Source organism: Zeus faber, assembly GCF_960531495.2.
Source record: "Zeus faber genome assembly, chromosome: 11".
NCBI classification, from domain to species: domain Eukaryota; kingdom Metazoa; phylum Chordata; class Actinopteri; order Zeiformes; family Zeidae; genus Zeus; species Zeus faber.
Genome location: NC_137205.1, coordinates 15,716,675 through 15,737,155, shown reverse-complemented (window position 1 = coordinate 15,737,155; position 20,481 = coordinate 15,716,675). Strand labels below are relative to the sequence as shown.

General features: G+C 43.6%; 1 protein-coding gene across 1 annotated transcript; it reads right to left on the bottom strand.

The window, feature by feature from the left end:
* Positions 1-934: 934 nt before the first annotated feature.
* On the bottom strand, positions 935-8,930 carry ccp110 (centriolar coiled-coil protein 110). Its single transcript, XM_080010011.1, has 14 exons — positions 8,805-8,930; positions 7,863-8,072; positions 7,038-7,145; positions 4,787-5,804; positions 3,996-4,117; positions 3,789-3,855; positions 3,528-3,625; positions 3,273-3,389; positions 3,028-3,129; positions 2,799-2,915; positions 2,571-2,644; positions 1,372-1,437; positions 1,185-1,244; positions 935-1,069 (listed from the first exon to the last, which is right to left on the bottom strand). The coding sequence occupies exons 2-14, from the start codon at positions 8,043-8,045 to the stop codon at positions 994-996; spliced, it is 2,208 nt and encodes a 735-aa protein (XP_079866137.1). The 5' UTR covers positions 8,046-8,072; positions 8,805-8,930; the 3' UTR covers positions 935-993.
* Positions 8,931-20,481: the final 11,551 nt, after the last annotated feature.

The following is a 20,481-nucleotide window of genomic DNA, read 5'->3' as shown; positions in this document are numbered from 1 at the left end:
GTAGTGTTTCTTCAGCTTTAACTATTCCACGGCATGGTATGGTAAATAAACCAAATCAATTTAAAGTCAAATTACTTGTGAGACCAACCAGACAGTGTGACGGCTGGGAAGGTCTGATGAGCGGCTTCCCTGGAAGTGGAACCAGTCTGTGAATAATTTACCACTGAGAGGGCGGGGGAGAAGGTGGAAGACATATTTGCATTTCTTCTCATTTCCTTTGTCTGCAAAAAGTTTGGGAGGTCTGATCGAGACGATCTTGATGATTTATGACACAGAAATAAATGCTTCACATTATATAATCAGATGGGGTTGTGAGGTGTATATTTGCCGTTGATCAGCACTTGCAGCTGATCGCTGTTTCCTCTTGTTTCCAAAGATACACAACGTTCAAGTATGTGCACAGGTACATTCATGTTTTATTTGGCATTTTGTTCAAAGCCAAAAACATCAACACGAGAGCCCTTAAACATCAGTCTCAATATTAGGTTGCACACAACTGCTTTAAATGACTCAGCAGGGTATAACTGTGTGTAAAGGCATTTGAAATGACAGCAAAGGCAAGAAGTAGAGCACATGGAGCAAGCATGCTGGATATCTACAGATGTGCGTGAAGGCACAGACATTTCTCTTACATACAAATTAAAATTATGTACTTTTGTTCACCATGGTTGTGAGTGTTGATTTTGTCATCCATAGATTAAATAATATAGCGATGGAGACACACACAATGTCTTTTGTAAAGTTAAATGCAAGAGTAACATCAATGTAAAGGTTTTTTTTGTAAGCCTCGACACTGTGTTAAAAATTGTGTCATCCTGATACAAATAGACAAGATACATAGAATATGGTAATAAATATATTCATTAAAACTTCAAAAGGGAAATTTGATACCCTTTTATTAGCAGCATCGATCGAAGTAGTATTTACATTAGGTGATAAAACAAAGAAAAAAGTAATTCAGGTACGCGGGACCAGGGCTGTCGGGGAAAGCTGTTAACCGAGTGAATGCTGCTTCTTTAAGCTGTCTGAGCGTCTCACTCTCTCCTCTGGGGTCTTTCTGTACCAGCTCCTAATGGGAAACCACAATAACATTGCCTTGGCTAATACTGTGTAAATCATAGACACTGTATTTAGAATTCAACATGTTGCCTAGTGACACTACGCTGTAAGTGAGACCTACTAACCCCTGGCGGCTGAGCTTGCCTGCAGCTGGAGCATTCTGGCCCTGACTTGGCTTCAGGATCCTTAAGGAAGTGAGACAGAGGGGGAAGTTTCATTTTTTGGACGACGGGAGTCAGAGCAATGATAAAGGGCATTGGGTCTTTCTCGAGGAGCAGGACGACGGACAACATTTAGAGCTCCACCCGGTACCTGTTGGTCGTGGGACTCTTTGGCTTCTGTTGCATTTTCCTCGCCTGGCCGGGGGACTCGCCAACCCTGAAAGACGAGAAAGCAACAGAGGAAGACGTTGTTGAATATACTGTAACCGTTGTAGAAGATTTGAATCCAAAGCATTGCAAACAAATTAATAGAGTGAGAAGTGGAGTGTTGGCCATTTACAGTTAAAAATATGTATATATTTTTTTAATATTTAAAACAATTACCTAATGTGAATTGGCCAGGGCCTAAGTAACGCATCTTGGTTGGGGGGTTGGACAGAGTCAGGCTTCTCTGGTACGGTCTAAATTCTTTGAAATGTCCTTATCAAAGGCTGTTTCGGTGGTCTTTGCGCTTGCAGTCCTTTATTTTCGACATGCATCATATTAAAGGTGAGACCAATGCAGTGGTCTTTGTTGTATAATTTTTCCTCTGTTGCCGTTTCCTCCCTTGTTGCTCTTTTTCTTTTCTCTCAATTTGCTTCATAGGATCCTGTTGCTTAGGCTAGAGGGACAACAACAGGTTGGTAGTATACAGTGTGTAGATGTACACAGGGGCCTTTAACATGATGTTTGCGACTGGGGTGCCAACCTACAGTATGTTGTCAATGTCAGCGCCAATCAAGCAAAGTAGGACTGGTTATTCTGCCCTCCTCTCTGGTTGTTTAGAATGTACATCAAAAATGATCAAAATATCCCATCCATCCAATTTTCAGATCCACAATACAAATTGTTATGTTTTTGTGCTGCAAAATTTTGTGGTTAATCATTGGTTAATAGGAGAACAATTCTGAAAATGTGCCATTCCCGCCTATCCCTTACGCCTGCAGATAAGATATGGTAAACATACTGTACGGCAGACAGAGCAAAGCAACAGAGAAGCATTGGGTGTTCGTCCTGAATTTGGAGCACAAAGCCGTCTTGAATAAGAACGGTGGGTGAGCGCAGAGCCCGCACATAACAAAATATAAATATTAACCTTCCGGGGTGTAGTGTCTTCAGGTGGTCGTGTCATGATATTATTGCGAAGATGTACAGGGTGAAGGTACACACTCTTTGATCCAACGTAATACTATACTGTATATATCGTGAGCGGGAGAAGTCTACACGTGAGATGAATGCAATTGCCCGTGCGTAAGCACAGAAACATTTGTCTGGCCTTAAAATAATTGTTTAAATTGCTCCAAATCTCACCTCTTTTTCCGGTCCAATGACCTCTGAGTAGCAACAGACAGTGCGGCTCTCTCTTTGTGGATCTTGGCTTTTTCCTGTGGGTTTGTTTCAATACAGGATATGGTGTCAAACAGAATTCAGCGTGCTTCCAAAACACGGAAGTAGGTGAGACAGTTGTTGCGGGTAAACTGCAACCGGCGAACTGATTTGGTGTTATAACCAAATGACAAACTTGGCCTGTTCGGTTACCATCTCTCGTAGCTTCCTCTCAGCACAGAGCTCCCTGTCCTGCTGCAGTAGGGCCAAACGATCCTCCAGAGGCATCTCGAAGAAGATGTCATGGACATCATACAAGGCGGCACGTAACTGAAGGAGCACGCACAGACCAAGATTTCCCCCAACTGTATTCACGGCATTTGTGCACATTGTGTCATTTGTATATGTGTGTGTGTGTGTGTGTGTGCTTGCGCATTTCTACCTGGGCTCTGACTCTCTCCTGCAGGGAAAGGTCCTGCGCCGACACAAGGCCTCTCTTCTGGGGAACTTCCGTCTGGAATGAACGGATGAACTCCTGTGTATCCTGAGGAATCAAGAAAAAATGACCCAAAAATGCAGACATAAACCGGCAGCCAAAGACATTTATAACACATTTCCGAACCGTACTTTAGTGCATGTGAGTGTGTGTTTGTATCTGAGTCTGTGTATATGTGTGTGTATCCTCACCACCACAGTCTGGCGCAGGTGCTTGACTTTCTCCGTTTGGAGCAGTCTGCGGGTTAGGAATCCACGAGCAATGGCACCGAGGCGACAGATCATTCTCTGCTGCTCTGCAGTGAGCACCTTGAGAGCGTCAGCGAGGGATAAGGCAAATCATTTGGAAGCCTTGTGAATTAGTAACGCACAATGAATTGGGAAAAATAAAAATAAAAAGTGTAAAAACGTCATGCTGGATATACACGTCTAGAATAGAGCTCTCACCTGACTGAGCCTTGATCGAGTCTTGCTTGCCCCAAGAGCAGGCCCCCAAATGTATACCGGGGGCTGGATAGAGGGAGATGGAACATTGGAACTAAGAGCTGAGGGGAAAATAAAAAACAGTCACACAAGGAAGACAGGATATCTGCACATTGACAACTCTGGTCCCGTTTGTTTATTATTGCAGCAACGTTTCGGTCACATGGACCTTCATCGGGCAGACAAACTTCAACATGCTGCCTGCCTATAGGATACCACACCCACCAGCATCCACACTCAATGATCGGTCGCGGCCGGGCTCTGTCAATCTTTTCTGTTTTTCCTCCAGCTCCTACACATTAAACAGACACACAGTCCTCATTGGGGATGACGCCATTTCAATTGTTAGACGCCTGAACGTAAAAAAAGTTCTCTAATTGATGTAGCGAGAAAAAAAAGGAGAACAGGAACACTGTGATCGCTCATGCCGACCTGCCGGAGGCGCAGTTGTTCCTTCTCCTGTTCGGCGAGCAGCAGAGCCATCTGCAGGGCGTGCTCCTCCTCCAGACGCTTCTGCATGTCCTCCAGGGCCTGAACGCGGAGATGGGTGTCCCCTGATCTCAGACACACAATTTCATTATTCCACAACAGCACTGACACATTCCATCCTTTATTATCATACATAAAAATACTACATACTAAAACATATACCTGTTGATGAAATATATACAATATATATGGTTAAAGGATAGGTCCGCTATTGTTCAACCCAGGCCTTTTGAAAATGCAGGTTCCCATCATTTATAACTGTCCATGGCACAACTTCTCTGAACCCTTGCTATTGAACATAACATACATACCACTCTGCTGAGGCTTCTCACTGCAGCAATTGCAAAAAGCTTTTTTAAATAAAATGTGATATATGTGTTATTTTAGTCCAGCGTCATCTCCGTGGTTCAATACACTAAGATTTCGCCCGATTACAATGCAAGATTTAAGGTTTGTTTTTCTTAGCGCTCAAATAATTGCCCTATTGCCTTTAAGCACAGTGAGAAGGCTCCGGCAGAGCGGTAAGTTTGAAGTGAGGTTGTGCTATGAACAGTTAAAAATGATGGGAACAATATTTTCCAATATTTTCAGGCATAACCAATACGTGAATTAAAGTTATCTATCACTTTGGTGTGTACATGGGGTTGTGTGTTTGTATACCAGCACGCAGTAGGTGCCTACTGCGCAATAAGGCACAAGAAACACAGCTGTTGGACACAAAATGCGGCACTAACCGGTTTTACAGTCTCGGAAGTCAGCGTCAGTTCCAGAGACAGTTTGTGCGAGTCCGAGATCTTCTGGCCCCTGAAAACAAATAGACTCCCTCTTGAGTTTGACCTGAGCCAGATTGGGAGACATGTGGGACCGCAGCAGATTTAGCGAGAAGTTCTCGACATCATATGACTGGTTTAAAGGAGCTGCAAGGGTCCTTCTGCTGGGGGTCAATCGTGCAACTCCTGCCATGAAGCGGGGAGCTCTCTCCTGGCTCCGGTCTATATGTTCAGCCCTGGGTGGTGAGTGGCTATTGGGATACAGCTCGCTGTCAAGGGTGTGACAGCGCCGGCGAAAAGCTGAAGCGAGATGCTCATCATGGTGTCCGGCCGGGCTGTGTCCAGAGGCCCCGGCAGGGCTACAGATCTCCTGGACTGGACTGGCCCCACAATGACTGGATCTTCGACTGCCACCAACACTATCACTCCCTCCGCTGATGTCTGGGCACACCAGACCCCAGTGATCGGAGCCTCTCACAACCAGTGAGCACTCCTCTCCCCAAGCTGCCGCAGCGGCAGTTTCTCGCGAGCTTTCCGTGCTTCTGGCAGGGGGTTCTGCCAGGTCAATCGGGAGAGGGATGTTGAAGTTGCCGTCCACCATGGAGCGGGGTCTACGTCTGTGTGTGCGTGGACTGAGACTAGGTTCCGAACTGGGGAGGCCGGATGGGGGATCAGGTAGACTAGGTGCGAGACAGACTGAGCTGTGAGTACAAGCATTGTACAAGGCCCGAGTGTGGGTGCCAGTATGGGGGGGGCCCATGGGGCTATGATGCAAACTGAATCCAAACTCAATAGCAGTGTTCGTCGCTGGACTACAGGTCTCATTCTCCTTGTCAGAGAGGCTCTCAGATGGAGGAGTCCCGGTTGCCCTGTTGGGGACATTTGACCCGTGCCGACTCTGTTCCTTCTCCACATACTCCCTCGACCTCTTCAGGAGGCTATCCAGACTGATGTCTTCGTCCTCATCATACTCATCCTCACTCTTTTCTTGTTCTTCTTTTCTTCCCGCCTTGACCACCTCCTCCTCCTCCTCCTTGTAGCCATTGGAGACAGGGGTGGGCTCAGTGCTTGGGATGGTGGGCGGGTCACTTTCTCCAAGGCTACACCCAGGGTCCCTGAGCAGCCCGGGGGAGTCAGTGACCAGCGTGTAGCCGTTGACCGTCTCATGTTTGGGGGAGGGACAATTTGGAGGAGTTGGCCATGCATACCCATCCTCACTTGGCACTCTGTGGACCTGGTGATAAAAAAGCAATGAAACATGTTTTCCATCATTCCATGTAAATTATTATTTTTGAATAAATTAACAAACATTTTTAATACTCTCACCTTGTAACAAGTACAATTGGGAAGCAATGTGCATTGCCCCGTTCCCACCAAACTAAATGTAACCTTTAATGTATTGTGTTTTTTGTAAATAACTCAAAACATAACTAAAAAAGTATTATTTGTCTTCCTGCATTCAAGGTCAATCTTGTAGTTTCTGTAACATGTCAGAGATGGGGTTTTTGACAATCACTGCAGTCACCACATTGAAAGACGTATATTTGAGTCAGGAGAGACCATTTTCAAGTTGACAAATTTTACGCGACACTCTTATGTGACGAGAACAGCAGAACCATCTTCAGGTAAAAATAGCACAGCTTTGCATCTGGATTACTAATATTTAAGGCTGCAAACATCACATCAATGTCGAGTCAGGCTGTTAATTACATTTCTATCCCATATTTTGTTTTTCACACACAAACCTATTTCACATATCGTCATTTAGTCATTTAGTAAAAGGTATAGTTGACAGCTTGTGTGAGCTTCAACGGTTCTGTTGGGAGTGAAAATAAAATTTCTATTCCATGACGGTGAAATAGAAATATTGATCGACTCGATGGAAGTAACACAATACCAAAACATCGATGTGGGACGTGATAGAGAGAAGGCATTTGACATAAAAAACAAGAACAAAAGAACATAAAATCCTGATAACAAGACGAGCAAAAGAAAACTTTGCATTCATCAAATAAGATTTGATCTTCCCCAAATGTTCTCAAAAGAGCTGCTGCAAAAACAAGAACTTCATTTCAAGAGATGTTACTATAACTTGAGCCAATCTGCAGGTGAATCGAAAACGTATGACACAACCTAGAATGTAGCTGTCCACTCTATTGTCAGGCGTTTCAGACTATTTCCAGGCACATGAGCAAGGCAGGACAGAGGATCTGACCTGCACCGGGGCCGACAGAGAGCTCCTGCGCCGGTTCAACCTCACGACCTCCAACTGAGCCGCCCTCCGTCTGTGCTCAAGCATCTCGCCGCGCTGCTGCACACTCAACTTGGGAAATGTTTGTACGCGTTGGGAAGAGAAAAAGAGAGACAAACAAAAGAGAAATTTAATGGAACGACATTTGAAGATATCTGAACAGCTGAAAGTGAAATATAAAGAAACCGGATGTTGCTTTGCGAGAATACGCCCCAAACGAGGCAATAATACCATGTTTTCACTGAGATGTGTTGCCATCGTTTTCTGAGGTCTGTGATTAATCCAGTTGGGTTTTTTGTTTTTTTATTTAAAACAAAGACTCAAATTGTGCTTCACTTTACTCCTTCCTCCTCCTTCATCTCTGACTCTCATTCTTGTCAACACGTTTGGTCGGCACTCGTCCCATTCACACAGCAATTGGATCCTCCTGACTTGCATGAATCAGCCTTTCGGTGGCTTCTCATTAATTATCTAATTTCCGACTGCTAATCTAATTTTGAGTGGAATATTCCAAATTCCGCGGACACAAGAGGTCTGTCTCTCAAATCAAACAGATGTTTTTAGAAGTTGCTACCCTCGGATGAAGCAAAGTCACTGCACAGACGGATCTTTTTTTTTTTTAAGTGCCCCTTTCTGTGAAAAAAAAAACAACCAAAATCACCGCCACCCATCGACGAGACGACGCGGACGATCGCGATGTTGACAAACTGCCTTGAAGGAGCTCCCCGTTCCTCCCAGCACAATCTCCGCACATTGCGGCGGCGAAGGAGCACGACGGCCGTCCCTTACCACAGGCGAAAGCACGGCCCTGCCGTAGAAGCGGATGGTGGAGAAGGAGTTCGAGGGCTGCGTCTCGCACGCGGTCGCCCTGGGCTTTTCCTCCCGCTGCAGCAAGGCCAGGCTCCGCAGGGCGAACTCCTCATACTTCTCCATCTCCGCGTGCCTTCGGGCCGATCGGGTGCGACACAGCATGTAGTGCTGGGTGCCGAACTGCCAAGGCTGAAATGGCAAGGGTGCATCGAGATGGACGTCCAGCAGCGGAGTGTGAGAGAGAGGGAGAGAGCTGGAAATGGCCAACAAAACGTTGCACACTACTGTACACACATTCTGATCAATATATATATATATATATATATATATATTTTTTTTTTTTTACAGAATTAGGTAATACTATGAGAGCAGGCAGCGGAATGGCAAAGGATGAGGAATCAAGTTTCTAATCAATAACAGTTGCTAAATCTGCCATGCTTGTGATTGTCAGGAATCTGTTTTACAGTATATCTATCTATTTCTGCAGCACTACCCTGCAAAGTCCCTGTTATCGCACACATTTCGTGGAAAGGTGGTGTGCAATTGACATATAGACGGCATGTCAAGTAAGGCATTTGTAGAACACAACGCTAAACACTACAGCCACTGTCCTGATGGTGTTTACAGCAGCAGAGCTAGCTCTCAGCTGTGGGTAAATTCACAGGATGATGGAGTGACAGGTACAGTGGGTCCTGGCCGCCGTGGTCGCTCTGCAGCAGACAGCCCCTCCGTTAGAATACAACGTGTATGTTGACGGGAGGCATTTTAAAGGAATATGTAATAAAACGGGATCCAGATCCACGGTATATCTGGTGACATCTCGAGAACCTGAAGCCGCCCAGAGTGTGCGTGTGAGCGTGTGTGTGTGTGTGTGTGTGTGTGTGTGTGTGTGTTTTAGTCCTAGCGCCGAAAGAACCTTACCTCAGTTATCTTCCCCCGGTGACGAATTATTATTGTAAAAAATAAGGCATATTATTATTATTATTATTATTTTTAATTTTGGTGAGAACGGTCGGGTGTGTGTGTCTCAAACAGAGCGACGCTTCCCTTCCCTCCTCTGTGAATCTGACGCTCCCCTCATCGTCGTCATCCTTCCGGGGGGACAAACAGCGACATCTAGCGGAGTAAACTGCTCCCCGAGTCCATTTCAATTCGATTCAATTGGCTTCAGGAGTTTTTTTTCGTTTTTGTTGTTTTCTCTCTCCCTCAAAAAACGCCATTGACAGGAAAGGTCACGGCTCAGATTTATAAAGCAAAGGGACGGTAACAACAAAAATGAACAAATAACAAACAACATAATAAACTACACGGTTCCTGGTGAAATCGTAGATCTGTATGTTTGTGTGTGTGTTTGCACGTCTGTGAGTGTGTGCGTGTGTGAGTGTGTAAGTGTGTCTGTCTCTGTACGGTATGTGTATGTGTGTGCGTATCTATATGTACGTACTGTATGTGTGTGTATCTGTATGTGTACCTACGGTACGTGTGTGTACGTGTGTGTCTGTATATGTACGTACTGTGTGTGTGTGTGTGTCTGGATGTGTATGGCGTGTGTGTGTGTGTGTGTCTGTATGTGTACTATATGTACTGTATGTGTACAAACTGTACGCGTGTGACTCTCTGTATGTGTATGTACTGTATGTGTGTTTGTGTGTTTGTATGTGTGTGTCTGTATGTGTATCTACTGTACGTGTGTGTGTCTGTATTTGTACGTACTGTATGTGTGTTTGTGTGTGTGTATATGTACGCACTGTACGTGTGTGTGTATGTTTACATACTGTACGTGTGTGTCTGTATGTGTACGTACTATGTGTGTGTGTGTGTATGTATGTTTGTGTACTGTACATGTGTGTGTGTGTGTGTGTGTGTGTGTGTGTGTGTGTGTGTGTGTGTGTGTGTGCGTGCGTGTGTGTGTGTGTGTGTGTGTGTGTGTGTGTGTGTGTGTGTGTGTGTGTGTACGTATGTGTACATCTCCTGGGCAATGTGGGGAATTTCATTAATATATTTACATGATGACTTGATTCCTTTGCCTATTTTTTTTTCCCGGAGAAAATCTAAGCCCCCTCAACAGCACCTCAACTGCTGGCAGAAACCTTCCACAAAGTTAGAGCACACCAGTTGGGGGATCAAGCCGGTCGTTTTTCTTTATTTCACGTGTATGTGGCTCAGAGCCTGTGCGATGAGGAGCGTGTGAAACCAAGAGCACCGTTCTCTTTTACCTTTGCTTAGGTTGCGTTACTGATTTTAATCTTCTTCTCGTCCTCGGGCATCACCGGCGGCTCGCATCCAGATGAGACGTGGCATCGCCGCCCTCTGCCCTCTGCGGTCATTAAAATCTCACTTTTGTATGAGAAGAGTTTTGACGTCACAACGACATCATCCCGGTTGCCGTAGCGACTGGGGGCGGGGCAGTATTGGGAATTTCCTTTTAAGTTGTGTTTAATTGACAATTGCCCCATCCGACCCCAACCCCAAGAATCCCATCCAAATCAAAGCCCCTATGAATGTATGAATTCGATTAGCAAAAGTTTAACCAGGGACAACCAAAACGCTGTCCTGACAAAATTCCTATTTTAAATGATTCTTCTGTTGTAAAATGTTCTTTAGAGCATCTTAAGAGGAGCCTTGACCTATGCAGTCATAATGGTCCACACAAGGGCATAAAATAACAATGCAGCACAAAGTCTCAGCCCTTCTTCTCCTTTAACGTCACACCTCCAGACACTCTTCAGTGTACTGATGTCAATACAGAGAGCACATGTTACACTAACATACAAAGGACTTTAGCCTTGTTAACAACATGCCGCAGGATAAAGAAACCACTATGAATTATTCTTTGTCTGCCAGAAAATGTGATTATTACCATATTGAAAATTCAGCAATGTAGAATGAGCCAAACAACAATGAAAGGTTTTATTATATTTAGCGTATATTGCTAGATAGTTGACATTTAGAAAACAGTTGCTTGTCAATTATCACCACTTGGAGCAGAATAATGGCTTCATATGCTGTCCTATTTAAAGGGCATTAAAGACCCTAGAGATCCATTCTATGAAATATTGGGGAAAAAATATTTCCAAATTTCACGTTTTTATTCTGTTGGGGTGAGTAGCACCACATTGAGAAGAGCACAACATGGCATTTCCTTTCACATTGTATAAGTGAACCTGTATGAGTGGCCAGCACATTACCCTCATTGTCCCGAAGACGAGCGTCAAGGTCAGTGTCCTTAAAGAAACTGGAGCGCTGTCACATAATGTGCATTATGAAAGAGCAAAATATCACATGAAAATGAGCAGATTATATTGGGGTTTTTTTTTCAGGTTTTTTATAAAACTACATTCAATCATCCTATTAGGGTTCCAACCACGGTCTGCCTACAATCTGCTGGAGCTTCCTTTATCACTTTTTCAACTTCTACAGCATTGAATATCAGGGTTTATATTTGATTCCCATAAAGATGAATCAGAATCAGGCTATAATGGCCCAGTATGCTGGCACATATAATACATTGTGCTGTTGCAAGACAGCTCCAACAATAGGGGTCTGTAGAAAGAACACAAACAGGTTTAAAGCAAAGACCAAAAAGATAAATTAAAAAAAAAACGTAAACTATGATCATTAAGTAATTAAAAAGCAGTAATGCTAGAAGTGTCGTCGTCATTTTGTCTTACTTACGGCGGTCCACGGATTCATGCTTAGCAGTGATCAACTGAAATGCATAGAACACAAACACAAATAATTTCATTGTTAGAGATTGTGGAGATTTCGTGAACACTGTGTATCGACAATGAGCTCCGACACACACGGGCTGGTAGTGTAATAGTAGGGTTTGTTTTCCCGTGGACGGCTCACTGTTGTAAATGAAGCACTGGATGGAGATGGCACTGGATTCTTGTTCTTGTTCTTGTTCTTCTTCTTCTTCTCACCCCTATAGTGTCCAGTATGTCAGATTTTCCTCATCAGTCCTGTCTTCATGCGGAAGGTGACCAAGCGTCATCTGCCTTGTCCACTTCCACCACACTGCGGTATTCTCTTTACTCCTGCTCCTGTTGACCTGAATCTTCTCGTTTCTTCCATCATGCCCTTTCTCTGTGCAACATATTTCCTGCAATGAACAAGCACATGCTCTACGGTTTCTGCTTTCTGACAATGAATACAAAAACCGGTTGGATTCTTCCTTATATTCTGAAGTGTATGTCTAAGTGTTCAGATCACTGTGTCCTATTGTTAACCTGGTCATGATTGTCCCCTCTTTCCTACTTCCTCCCCTACTTCGTACAACACCAAATCTATTTTGAATGGAATGCAAATGTCTTCCTCTTATCTCCCGATCCCAGTGCTGCTGCCGCTCCCTCTTGTTTTCCTTCCGTACAACGCCCCTTCCTGATTTTTAGAGACCTCTCCTTGTGTCTATGTTTCATTTTTTAACAGCTTGTCTGGCTTGTTTGTCCACTCTTTCATTACCCAGAATGCCTGTATGAGCAGGAACCCAAATGAATATGACCGCAACGCCTTGTTTCCTTTTTCTTGCATGTATTGATATTATTTCGTAGAGTAAATCCTGGTGATTATTGGACATACCCAACATGCAACTGTACAGAGCAGAGACTGAGGCACTACGGATTAAGACTTTCATTGATTTATTTTGTTCAACTCATTCTACAGACATCAAGATGCCGTACAGCTCAACAGCATATACACTTACACGCAATTTGACGTCCGTCTACATATCTCACTTCTATGGCTTGGAACTATAATTGCAGAACCTATGTTTCCTGTTATTGGATTCTTGGATTCATCCTTAAAAATCTGCACATAGTCTTTAAACTTAAATTCCACATACCCATAAAACTCACTTGCCAGATCTGCACTTTTATTTCTTGTCTTGATTTAAAGTCATTTCAAATCTAGCACTCGAGTTTCAGGCATCCTCACAGGGATTATAGGCCATATCACTGTTGGACAAAACTCCTTTTAATGAACTCCCAGGTCTCTTGCTGCTGCATCTCCTGTCCAGCCAAAACTTAATTTTGTGCTCTCTCCCTCTTCCAGCTGGCCTGTAACACTCTTTTGGTTAGATGATTATCTCCATGCCCCCTCAGATTTATCCAGTAGTTTACAAGCAGCTATTTTTCAGACGAAGACACAGTGGCATTTCTCCTGCTTCAACTTGAACTACACACTGGCGATGCTCTCACTGCCCCTAAACTCACTTTCATAGCCTGAGCCTGTATTATATCCAGCCCCGCAAGTACAGTGTGGCTGTTTCGCCACCACACGCCACCCAAGAAGCGCTTTAGGGCCCTCCGGCACAGAGATACAGAAGACGTGGGTTGTAAACACCATATATTGTAGAGAGTGGGCTAGCTGTAATTAGCCCAGGAGCAGATAGAACATGTCATGATAGGGGTTCCTATCCTGAGTGTGTGTGAGGATGGGGGTTTTAACCTGTTGCTTGTTAGACCAACCAATGAGCAACAGGTATGCAGCCACCCTGATCCCAATCACCAAGATCCAGGTCAGGTGTGGCTGTCCACCACACCATACCCATGTCCGTGTACCACACTCCCATAATACACACACATATTATATATATGTATATATATATACACACACACACACACACACACATAGAAGTATCCAAGGAAACATACACACAAGCACATATATATATATATATATATATATATATATATATATATATATATATGTATATATATACACACACATACAGTGATGCAGTATCAGCTCCCCATTCCATTCCTTGAAGACATCTCATAATATTAATAACTTTTTTACACTTATCCTCCACATTTCTAATATACTCTGTAAATGTTAATCTCAAGTCAAAATACACTCCCAAAAAAAACAAAACTTTGAACTCTCTCAAAGTCACTTTCATATTATCTCAGATTATTACCTTCCCTGATTTTCCTTCCTGTGAAGATCATAACTTTTGTCTCCTCCACTGAAAATTGAAATCCTCACTTCGTCCTCCACATTTCTACTTGATGAATCCCATCTTGTATTTTCTTAACATCATGTTTGACATTTCTCCTTGTTTTCTACATAGCTCCATCATCTGCAAACAGTGACCGCCCCACATCTATTGGTATATTTACAAATATGTCATTTATCATCATAGAAGATAAAGTGGATGCTGCGCTCGTCAAATGAGCGTCGCCTGGCTCTGCCGGCCGTACAACCACGGCAATCCAGGTTATTCTCATTTGTAGTTCCACGTTGGTGGAACGAGCTGCCAAAAATGACCAGAGCAGGGGCCTCCCTCTCTGTCTTTAAGAAGCACTTGAAGACCCAGCTCTTCAGAGAACACCTCCTCTCCTAACCTACAATTACTTAGAACTACCTAGCAGTATTTATGGTTACACCAATGTCTCTGTCGCAATGTAGCTTGAATGTTATTCTCCCTTGTAAGTCGCTTTGGATAAAAGCGTCTGCTAAATGACTAAATGTAAATGAAATGTAAATGTACAGTGGGACTTATTTCCCAATGTCCGCATATTGTTTGTGTTTCAACCCTTTTAAGCATTTTAAGCAGCCAAATTAAGTGTCTTTTACTAATGATGACACTGTGCTTAACCACAAGAGATTGCAGGATATTATTATAATTCATGCCGACATTAAAATAAAATAAAATTAAATCAAATCAAATCAAATCAAATGTATCCATGCTTCATGTGTGATAATAGCCCTACAGAGCTCACCCAGTGTTGTCAGTAAACAACAGATTCCAGATGTTGTGTACACACATTATTAAGACGTGACCACAATTTAGTTATCATGTTCCCAATCCCCTACTAACTCGTGGCCCTGAGTTATTGATCTTGTGGCCACACATTACTAACTTGTGGCCACGCAATCATATTCTTCCCACCAATGTCACCTGGGCGGCTTCATAGTACATCACTGCAAAAATCCTTCATATCTCCAGAGATATAATAAGAAAAAAATGTAAATTTCCTCGCTAGAAGGCCCGAATAATGAATAATCCCGGTGGCATGGATAGCGAGGAGATTCACAGTTTTTGGGAATAAAACTCACCAAACGCACATAATCCAGCTAAAAAATAAATAGAATGCAAAAGAAAGGAAAAGCACCCAATGAAATAGTAGGGTTTGTTTTCTGGTGGATGGATCACTTTTGTGAATAAAGCACTGGATGGAGATGGATAACTTCAGAGCAGTTCTTTAAAGCCCCTGTAAAGTTAATTCCAAGATTTGTTTCTAAACACATTATACACGTTAGAAAGTAATTGCTGAAAACATGTGAAAGGACTGCGAACGCTATCGTATTGAATTGTGGAATTAGACTGTTAAACGGTTTCTCACCATTTTTGTATTCCGGATGTTTTAGGCGGGACTAAAACATGACTCGATAATGTAGAGAGCGTCAGTGGTTCACCCGCTCAATGGCGAGTTACTGCAGCCTACGCTCGTTTTCTTTCTAGCTATGGTGCCGTCGTCCCCTCAAATGCATCCTACCTGCATGCCGGAATGTACATCACAGCTCCGTCTCCTTATTTACATTTACATTCTGTCCAGAGCTGTAATTACTTTCCATTTTGAACCCTACAAGAGGATGTGATTTAAATTCTCAAGCACAATAGTCTTCCCTTTCAAACACCATTGGTTACGTGGTCTTGGCGACAATAGGATCACATCACCAACTTTACCAAATGAAATGCACGTATCCTGTTTTTCAGGTTTTCACTAATGCACAATTTAAAAACATGTTTATATTTCAACTGATTTGTGAAGTCCCTTTTTTCCCTTTCTTTTACAAAATAGAACCTTTTTTCTATCACACAATTAAACAAAATTATATATATCCCAGGAAAATAATATAACTTTATGAATTATTATTATTTATTATTATTATTATTATTATTATTATTATTATTATTAAGATTCAAGATTTCAAGAGGTTTCCCATACATATACATACTTTAGCATAATAGCTAATTCCTACCTAGCTAACTAACTGAAACTAACTGATGCCTGAAACGTAATGCAGGCAGGAAATAGAATAATATTATTATCATTATTATTATTATTATTTTTAATTATATTTCGAAGTATATTAATAGATATGCCCACATTTAATTGACCCTTTTGGGTGACCGCTCAAACTATTGGGACATCCCGCTCCCTTTGTTGGCCTATATGCAACAAACCAATTCGATTCAAGATTCAAGAGGTTTATTTATCACGTACATATACATATAATCATACAAATAAGCAATGAAATGTCATTGCAACGCACCCAAAGATTATTGCACAATAAGCACTTAACTGAACACAATAGCTAACCTAATTACTACCTAACTAACTAACTGAACTAACGGATTCCTAAAATGTAATGCAGTTAGTGAAATGAATAATATAAAATAAAATAAAATAAAATAAGACTCAAAAAGGTAATACTGAGTGAGGGTACAAAATAGGAATTAAGGAAATAGACTTCTCTATATGGGATAGGCTATTTTGTATGTACTGTACAGATATGTGCAGTAAAGTGGCATGTGAATAAAGTGATGTGTGTGGAGATATACAGTACAGTATACAACAGTACGACTCAGCAATACAGTAACACTGAACAGAACAGCATTACAGCGCAGTATGCAGTAACCCAGTACAGTATGCTACATACAGTACAGTAAGGCAGTGGGACCTGTGTATGTGTGTCTCAGTGAGAGCCCCTGGTGAGTTCAGCATTGACAGTTCTTATGGCTTGCGGTAAGAAACTCCGTCTCAGTCTCTCTGTTCTCGCTGTGTGACTGCGGAGGCGTTTGCCCGACCGCAGCAGCTGGAACAGTCCGTTGTTGGGGTGGTGAGGATCCTTCATGATCCTGCTGGCTCTGCTACTACACCTCCTGGTGTATAAGTCCTGCAGGGAGGGGGGGCTAGTTCCAGTGGTGCGCACCACCTTCTGCAGGGCCCGCCTGTTGTGAGCAGTACAGTTCCCAAACCAGGCAGTGATGTTGCCTGTCAGGATGCTCTCCACCGCTCCACAGTAGAAGGACTTGAGGATCCTCACCGAGACCCTGAATTTCTTCAGCTGCCTGAGATGGTAAAGATGCTGCCTCACCTTACTCACCATAGTGTCTGTATGTATAGTCCATGTTAAGTCCTCCGTGATGGGGGACAGAAGTCCCATTGATCATTAACGGCGTGTGCGTCCTCGGTTGTAATCCGCTCCTAAAGTCCACAATCAGCTCCTTAGTTTTGCTGACGTTCAGGAGGAGGCTGTCGTCCTGGCACCAGAGCGACAGTTCAGCCACCTCCGCACGGTAGGCCTTCTCGTCGTCGTCATCGATCAGGCCCACCGCGACGGTGTCGTCAGCAAACTTGATGATGGTGTTGGAGCTGGACCTGGCCCCACAGTCATGTGTGCACAGGGAGTTCAGTAGGGGGCTGAGGTCGCAGCTCCGGGGGGATCCTGTATTCAGGGTGAGGGAGCTGGACGTGTGCCTCCCCACCCTCACCAGCTGGCGCCTTGTTGTGGGAAAAGTCCAGGATCCAGGCAAGTCCTAGCTCCATCAGCTTGACAGCCAGTCTGGTGGGGACTAGGGTTTTGAAAGCTGAACTGTAGTCGATGAACAGCAATCTATCATAGAGCCCCCTTTCCGGCCATCAAGGTGCGTGAGGGTGGCGTGCGGTACCTGGGAGACTGCGTCGCCCGTGGATCAATTAGTTATCAATTATCAATAGATTACAAACAGATCAAACATTCCAATTTCACACGGTTAATAATCTCTTATGATCTGCGTACTGTACAGTAGCAGGGCGCACCCGGGATCGGCCACCAGGTGGCGCTGTTCCACCTACGGCCGCCCGGACGACGGGGACCCGTATCGCCCTCCGGCAGGATCCATATTTGGTCATTTTCACCATAAAAGGACTTGTCCGCGTGACGCCACATGTCCGTGGAAAATCTGAGTTTGGTTCGAGCTTGTGCGGGAAAGGCGAACGTTGGGAGTTTGCAGCCAGCAAGGAGCGGAGGGCACCGCACGCAGCCGGCCACACAGAGGGACCGTTAAGCGGGAACGTACCGCTCGGTCGCGGCGGCCGGACTTGCCGTCCCGTCGAGTCCGCCACATGTGAGTTTTACGGCCAATGGCGTGGACCCCCCCCCCCCCCACCCGCGCTTCGTCCGCGGGACCGTACGAGCCGGTCCCGGAGAGCTCCGCGGTCGGAGCTTTTTTTTTTTTTTTTTTTGCTTTGTGCTTGGGTGTGGTTGCTGTTGTATGTTTTTATTTTATTTTCATTTTTCACTTCGTTGGAATGATTGGAAGTCCGACCGAAACGGTGACGGCGGCTCCCTCGAAACGCGTTTTTGTTTGGGAGGCTCCACCTTCAAGCCGCGGGCGGCGCGGCGCCCAACTTCCGCGACCGCCGGGGGGCTGGAGCCCGCCTATTGACGTCACCCACAGCGCGCCGTCTGATTGGTGTAGAGCTTCCTCGGGCGTTGTACGCGATGTTGACTAATAAGTGGCGCTGCCTTCAATACCTTTTCTTTTCTTTTCTTTTCTTTTCTTTTCTTTTCTTTTCTTTTCTTTTCTTCTTCATCCACGTAAAAAAAACAAAATGAAATTCGTATCCACGTGTTAAGAGGCGGAACACAGACCGATCAGCTAGGGGAACAGTTTTTGCAGAAAAATGTTATACCTTTTCCAACTGTTAGTGCGTTCCATAACCTTTTTTATTAGAATAGTTCAAAATCGTTTGAATAAAGGCACTAATATATATATATATATATTATTTGGTTCATTTGGTTACAACGTAACATATTCCCAAAACAGCCAAATTATTATAAACAGATGACAAAAGGACAACATTTCCCGAATGGTCTTCATATGTGGGCGATACCTGGATAAAATGTGTATCCACTTTGCCCTCTTCATACTGTAGATATTCATCATGCTCTACCGGCCGTGTGTTTGAACGCCAAATGAATAAGTAATACGGATCCGACGGGATAATCTGCGATTATTGTTGATCCGGATTTGATCGTAAAGTAGACTGTTTAATTTGGCAAAATGTTTGATTTGACGAAATGTGTGTTGCTAGAGAACTCCTGATTGAATCTGTCCCTACGGGTTATTAATGTATATAATGTCAGTTCGATTTTCATTTTCTGCATCTTGAGATTGTATTTGTCTGGTTTACAGTTTGTATTTCCATTCAAACTCTAGTTTTTAATTGATGCGATTCAATATACAGGTCGAATATCGCATCATTCACCTGTAGAGATTAACTTCTTTATAATGAATAACATAAATGCATCTTGTTCACGTGGGTAATGTCCCTGTATTCAGACTTGTTTTATTTATGTGCTTGTTAGTCACGCTTGCAATAATTATTGCAAAAACAATTTTGTGGTGGTGGGAATGTGTATTTTCATTTTTTCGAGTTCCGGTCTGGTCATTTTGTGTGAAAGTACATACAAATACCCCTTGTTCTGGATGTAAACGCACTGAACTAGTCGGAGCCTTTCTTTTGTGATGTCGGGTTTAGTAAAATAAAGTTAAAAAACGAAATGAAAACAAAATGTGCCGGGGAAGCAAAAAAAGAACGACGCAAACCACAAGCGATCTCATGACGTCGCATGACGTTTCATATTAATATCCTAGAAACTACGTTTTGGAAAAAAAACAAAAAAAAACAGGGCGGAAGTTGGGAGTGACGGGGATAAATCCAACTTCCGGGGCTCGGCACGGAACCGCTTTACGACATGTTTACGTTCTGTTGTCATTGGTTATGCCATAAACCGGTTCATCGCGGCAGGCGCCTGGGAGCGCTCGTTTGCCTGCATGCTCGGTGCTCCATGTATGTAGAGCGAGAGCTCTGTTGTTTATTACTGTATAGTAACGATTTATTTTTCCAGCCTGCGAATTGTTGAGGTTTATAGTTTTTGTTTTTAAGGTTTATTGCATATTGCCATTTTTTTTTTAATTGCGTATTGTTTTGATGTGAGGTTGTGTAAACGCCGCAATTCCCCGCGGTGTTATGAATAATCTATCTATCTATCTATCTATCTATCTATCTATCTATCTATCTATCTATCTATCTATCTATCTATCTATCTATCTATCTGTCTGTCTGTCTGTCTGTCTGTCTGTCTGTCCACCCATCCACTTATCTGTGTCTATCTATCTATCTATCTATCTATCTATCTATCTATCTATCTATCTATCTATCTATCTATCTATCTATCTATCTATCTATCTATCTGTCTGTCTGTCTGTCTGTCTGTCTGTCTGTCTGTCTGTCTATCCACTTATCTGTGTCTATCTATCTGTCTATCTATCTATCTCATGTGGGTGCAAGTGGGTCCGTCTTCTTTACCCGGCATCAACAACTGCTTTTCCTCGACTCTGAACGGGGTCATCAACGCACTAGGAGCACCGCACAGTGCGTTGCGTTGCTGCAACACCATTCCGTCCAATAGATTCAAAGTGTGCGTGCTGGCCCACAGTGGGGGCGTGGGAGTGGGAGGATCTCGGCTCCTCCGCCATCCTTCTGGCTTTGTTGCGTCTGGGAAGCCATTTTGGAATTCTGCTTGTTGTGCACGAGCA

Bases quoted from the DNA above. Each gene is read 5' to 3' on its own strand.
- ccp110 (XM_080010011.1), bottom strand. From the start codon at position 8,045: ATGCTGTGTCGCACCCGATCGGCCCGAAGGCACGCGGAGATGGAGAAG. The intron at 7,146-7,862 runs GTAAGGGACGGC...ACATTTCCCAAG, and splicing joins GGGCCGTGCTTTCGCCTGTG to TTGAGTGTGCAGCAGCGCGG. The intron at 2,916-3,027 runs GTAGAAATGCGC...GTGCTCCTTCAG, and splicing joins AGGAGAGAGTCAGAGCCCAG to TTACGTGCCGCCTTGTATGA.